At 38.4% G+C, this 6,000-nt stretch overlaps 1 protein-coding gene across 1 annotated transcript in view; it reads right to left on the reverse strand.

Annotated features, from left to right (window-relative positions):
- LOC119283659 (protein BZR1 homolog 1-like) overlaps positions 1–6,000 on the reverse strand; it is a 48,525-nt gene extending 42,525 nt beyond the window's left edge. Inside the window, exon 1 of the mRNA XM_037563113.1 lies at positions 5,857–6,000. Coding sequence (XP_037419010.1) covers positions 5,857–6,000 — 144 coding nt within the window. The remainder of the gene's footprint in view (positions 1–5,856) is intronic.

The following is a 6,000-nucleotide window of genomic DNA, read 5'->3' on the forward strand; positions in this document are numbered from 1 at the left end:
TTCATCAAAATAAGCAAACAACACACGTAAAACAGAATCTGTCAAAAACAGAACAGTCTGTAGTAATCTGTAGCTAGCGCAAGATCTGGAACCCCTAAAAATTTAAAATAAATTGATGGAAGTGAGGAATTTATCTATTAATAATCTTCAAAAATAATTAACTAAATAGAACTTTCCAAATAAAAATGGCGGCAGTTCTCGTGAGCGCTAAAGTTTCTGTTTTTTACAGCAAGATATCAAGACTTTCCCCAAGTCTTCCCAACGGTTCTACTTGGCACAAACACTAATTAAACACAAAAAACACAACCAAAACAGAGGCTAGGTAAATTATTTATTAATAAACCAGAGAAAAAAACAAGGAATAAAAATAAAATTGGGTTGCCTCCAACCAAGCGCTATCGTTTAACGCCCTTAGCTAGGCATAAAAAGCAAGGATAGATCTAGGTATTGCCATCTTTGGTAGGCCATCCATAAGTGGCTCTCATAATAGATTCATAAGGTAATTTAATTTTCTTTCTAGGAAAGTGTTCCATGCCTTTCCTTAACGGAAATTGGAATCTCATATTTCCTTCCTTCATATCTATAATTGCACCAATCGTTCTAAGGAAAGGTCTACCAAGAATAATAAGACATGAAGAACATAACTCCTATTTGCGACAATAAGAACATTATTAATTCTTCCCATAGGTTTCTTAATAGTGTAATCCGCAAGGTGCAAGTTTAGAGAGCAATCATCAAAATCACGGAAACCTAACAAATCGCACAAAGTCTTTGGGACCGTGGAAACATTAGCACCCAAATCACATAAAGCATATAACTCATGATCTTTAATCTTAATTTTAATAGTTGTATCCCACTCATCATAAAGTTTTCTAGGGATAGAAACTTCCAACTCAAGTTTTTCTTCGTAATATTGCATCAAGGCATCAACGATATGTTTAGTAAACGTTTTATTTTGACTATAAGCATGAGGAGAATTTAGCACGGATTGCAACAAGGAAATACAATCAATCGAAGAGGAATTTTCATAATTAAATTCCTTGAAATCCAAAATAGTGGGTTTAGCAACATCTAGGGTTTTAATTTCTTCAATCCCACTTTCATCAAATTTAGCATCGAGATCTAAAAACTCCGAATTTTTGGAACGCCTTCTAGGTAAAGGTGAATCATGATCAATCCCATCATTATTAAGATTCATATTGCAAAACAAAGATTTAATAGGGGATTCATCAATAACTTTTAGATCTTCATCTTTATTTTCATAGGAACTAGAAGAACACGCTCTTATACAGGCATCTTTCTTAGCACGCATCCTAGCGGTTCTTTCTTTGCACTCATCAATGGAAATTCTCATGGCTTTGAGAGACTCATTGATATCATGCTTAGGTGGAATAGATCTAAGTTTCAAAGAATCAACATCAAGAGAAATTCTATCCACGTTCCTAGCCAAATCATCAATCTTAAGCAATTTTTCTTCAATCAAAGCATTGAAATTCTTTTGCAAAGTAATAAATTCTTTAATATTAGATTCAAAATCAGAGGAAAACTTATTATAATTTCCATAAGAATTGTTGTAGGAATTACCATAATTATTAGAGGGATTACTAGGATAAGGCCTAGGATTAAAATATCCTCTATGCGCGTTGTTACCAAAATTATTCCTACCAACAAAATTCACATCCATAGATTCATTATTATTCTCAATCAAAGTAGACAAGGGCATATCATTAGGATCAGAAGAAACACTCTTACTAGCAAATAATTTCATAAGTTCATCCATCTTTCCACTCAAAACATTAATTTCTTCTATCGCATGCACCTTTTTATTAGAAGATCTTTCAGTATTCCATTGAGAATAATTAACCATAATATTATCTAGGAGTTTAGTAGCTTATCCTAAAGTGATTTCCATAAAAGTGTCTCCCGCGACCGAATGTAAAAGATTTCTAGAAGCAAAATTCAATCCGGCATAAAAATTTTGTATAATCATCCACAAATTCAAACCATGAGTAGGGCAATTACGTATCATTAATTTCATCCTGTCCCAAGCTTGTGCAACATGTTCATGATCAAGTTGCTTAAAATTCATAATATTGTTTCTGAGGGAGATGATCTTAGCGGGAGGAAAATACTTAGAGATAAAAGCATCTTTGCACTTGTTCCAAGAATCAATACTATTTTTAGGCAAAGACGAAAACCAAGCTTTAGCATGATCTCTAAGCGAAAAAGGAAATAGCTTCAACTTAACAATATCATTGTCCACATCTTTCTTCTTTTGCATATCACACAAATCAACGAAGCTATTTAGATGTGTAGCGACATCTTCACTAGGAAGGTCGGAAAACGGATCTTTCATGACAAGATTCAGCAAAACAACATTAATTTCACAAGATTCAGCATCGGTAAGAGGAGCAATCGGAGTGCTAATAAAATCATTGTTGTTGGTATTGGTAAAGTCACACAATTTAGTGTTATCTTGAGCCATCGTGACAAGCAAGCAATCCAACACACAAGCAAACAAAAAGCAAACGGGCAAAAAGAGGCAAATAGAGAAAGAGAGGGAGGATAGAGAGAGAGGGCGAATAAAACGGCAATGGTGAAGTGGGGGGGAGGAAAACGAGAGGCAAATGGCAAATAATGTAATGCGGGAGATAAGGGTTGTGATGGGTACTTGGTATATTGAATTTTGCGTAGACTTGGCGCCAGAAATGGCTCGTTGTCGGGAGTCAAATCTTGACTTGCACGAACCTCCCCGGCAACGGGGCCAGAAATTCTTCTTGCTACCTCTTGAGCACTGCGTTGGATTTCCCCGAAGAGGAAAGGATGACGCAGCAAAGTAGCGTAAGTATTTCCCTCAGTTTTTGAGAACCAAGGTATCAATCCAGTAGGAGGTTGCGCACGCGTCCCTAGTACATGCACGAAACTAATAACTCCTCGCAACCAACATGATAAGGGGTTGTCAATCCCTTCACAGTCACTTACGAGAGTGAGATCTGATAGATATGATAAGATAATATTTTTGGTATTTTTGTGATAAAGATGCAAAGTAAAATAAAAGCAAAGTAAAAAAGCAAAGGAAATAACTAAGTATTGGAAGATTAATATGATGAAGATAGACCCGGGGGCCATAGGTTTCACTAGTGGCTTCTCTCAAGAGCATAAGTATTTTACGGTGGGTGAACGAATTACTATTGAGCAATTGACAGAATTGAGCATAGTTATGAGAATATCTGGGTATGATCATGTATATAGGCATCACGTCCGAGACAAGTAGACCGACTCCTGCCTGCATCTACTACTATTACTCCACTCATCGACCGCTATCGAGCATGCATCTAGAGTATTAAGTTCATGAAAACAGAGTAACGCCTTAAGCAAGGTGACATGATGTAGAGGGATAAATTCATGCAGTATGATAAAAACCCCATCTTGTTATCCTCGATGGCAATAATACAATACGTGCCTTGCTGCCCTACTGTCATTGGGAAAGGACACCGCAAGATTGAACCCAAAGCTAAGCACTTCTCCCATTGCAAGAAAGATCAATCTAGTAGGCCAAACCAAACTGATAATTCGAAGAGACTTGCAAAGATAACCAATCATACATAAAAGAATTCAGAGAAGATTCAAATATTGTTCATAGATAATCTTGATCATAAACCCACAATTCATCGGTCTCAACAAACACACCACAAAAAGAATAATACATCGAATAGATCTCCACAAGAGAGGGGGAGAACATTGTATTGCAATCCAAAAAGAGAGAAGAAGCCATCTAGCTAATAACTATGGACCCGAAGGTCTGAGGTGAACTACTCACACTTCATCGGAGAGGCTATGGTGTTGATGTAGAAGCCCTCCGTGATGGATGCCCCCTCCGGCGGAGCTTCGGAACAGGCCCCAAGATGGGATCTCGTGGATATAGGAAGTTACGGTGGTGGGATTAGGGTTTTGGCTCTGTACTTGGTCGTTTGGGGGTACGTAGGTATATATAGGAGGAAGGAGTACGTCGGTGGAGCAACAGGGGGCCCACGAGGGTGGAGAGCGTGCCTAGGGGGGTAGGCGCGCCCCCTACCTCGTGGCCTCCTCCTTTATTTCTTGACATAGGGTCCAAGTCTCCTGGATCATGTTCGGTGAGAAAATCACGTTCCCGAAGGTTTCATTCCGTTTGGACTCCGTTTGATATTCCTTTTCTTCAAAACCCTAAAATAGGCAAAAAAAACAGCAATTCTGGGCTGGGCCTCCGGATAATAGGTTAGTCCCAAAAATAATATAAAAGTGGATAATAAAGCCCAATAATGTCCAAAACAGTAGATAATATAGCATGGAGCAATCAAAAATTATAGATACGTTAGAGACGTATCAGTGCTTCACTTATATCTTTTAGAGCACGGTGGTGGTTTATTTTATAGAAATTATTGATCTCTCATGCTTCACTTATATTATTTTGAGAGTATTTTAGAACAGCATGGTAACTTGCTTTGGTTATAAAATTAGTACTAATATGATAGGCATTCAAGATGGGTATAATAAAAACTTTCATATAGAGTGCATTAAAAACTATGAGAAGTTTGATACTTGATAATTGTTCTGAGATATAAAGATGGTGATATAAGAGTTGTGCTAGTTGAGTAACTGTGGAATTGAGAAATACTTGTGTTCAGGTTGGCAAGTCCCGTAGCATGCACGTATGGTAACCGTTGTGTGACAAATTTGAAGCACGAGGTGTTCTTTGAGTGCCTTCCCTATGAGTGGTGGTCGAGGACGAGCAATGGTCTTTTCCTACCAATCTATCCCTCTAGGAGCATGCGCGTAGTGTTTGGTTTTGATGACTTGTAGATTTTTGCAATAAGTATGTGAGTTCTTTATAACTAATGTTGAGTCCATGGATTGTACGCACTCTCACCCTTCCACCATTGATAGCCTCTCTTGTACCGTGCAACTTTCGCCGGTACCATAAACCCATCATTTACCTTCATTAAAACAGCCACCATACGTACCTATTATGGCATTTACATAGCCATTCCGAGATATATTGCCATGCAACTTTCCAGTGTTCCTTTTATTATGACATGCTCATCATAGTCAGATTGCTTTGCATGATCATGTAGTTGACATCGTATTTGTGGCATGGCACCATTCATAAATTTTTTATACATGTCACTCTTGATTCATTGCACATCCCGGTACAGCGCCAGAGGCATTCACATAGAGTCATATTCTGTTCTAAGTATTGAGTTGTAAGTAAATAAAAGTGTGATGATCTTCATTATTAGAGCATTGTCCCATGTGAGGAAAGGATGATGGAGACTATGATTCCCCCACAAGTCGGGATGAGACTCCAGACGAAAAAAGAGGCGATAAAAAAGAATATATAGGGTCGCGCTATTCGTCACCCTAGGTGAGGAATAGTTATTCTTCACCCCCCTCTATTTTACCATCAATGCACCGTAATTTTACGTTTCGTAAGTTTTGTCTTATTTCCGACGTAAAAAGGGACCGTAACAAAAATATATAATCGCCGTAAAAAATATTTTATGTTATGTAAAATTACAAACATAAAAATATAGTCTAAAATACACATAAACTGCAAATTTTCTTGTCTTATGACCTATATTTTTATTTTCTTATGTCAAATTTTACGTAGTGAATCAATAAGAATGTAACTATTTGAATTTGAAACGTAATTTAATTATGAAATGATCGTAAGATTACCTCGGGTGAAGAATAACTTATTCTGCACCCTGGGTGATGAATAGTAACACTATATATATAGGATCCCCGTTCCCCTTATAGGATCTAAATCAGTACGACAAAAAGAAACAAGCCCACCCCGAAACCCAAAACAAAACACACCAGGTTCGACCCGATCCCACCAAAAAAACCTCGCCGTCTCCCTCCCACGCCGGCACCGCCCACCCCCGCGCACCGGCCGCTGCCCTCCCCCACGCACCGGCCGCCGCCCTCCCCCGCGCACCGGCCGCCGCCCTCCCCGCGCAT

Source organism: Triticum dicoccoides, chromosome 4A (genome assembly GCF_002162155.2).
Source record: "Triticum dicoccoides isolate Atlit2015 ecotype Zavitan chromosome 4A, WEW_v2.0, whole genome shotgun sequence".
NCBI classification, from domain to species: Eukaryota; Viridiplantae; Streptophyta; class Magnoliopsida; order Poales; family Poaceae; genus Triticum; species Triticum dicoccoides.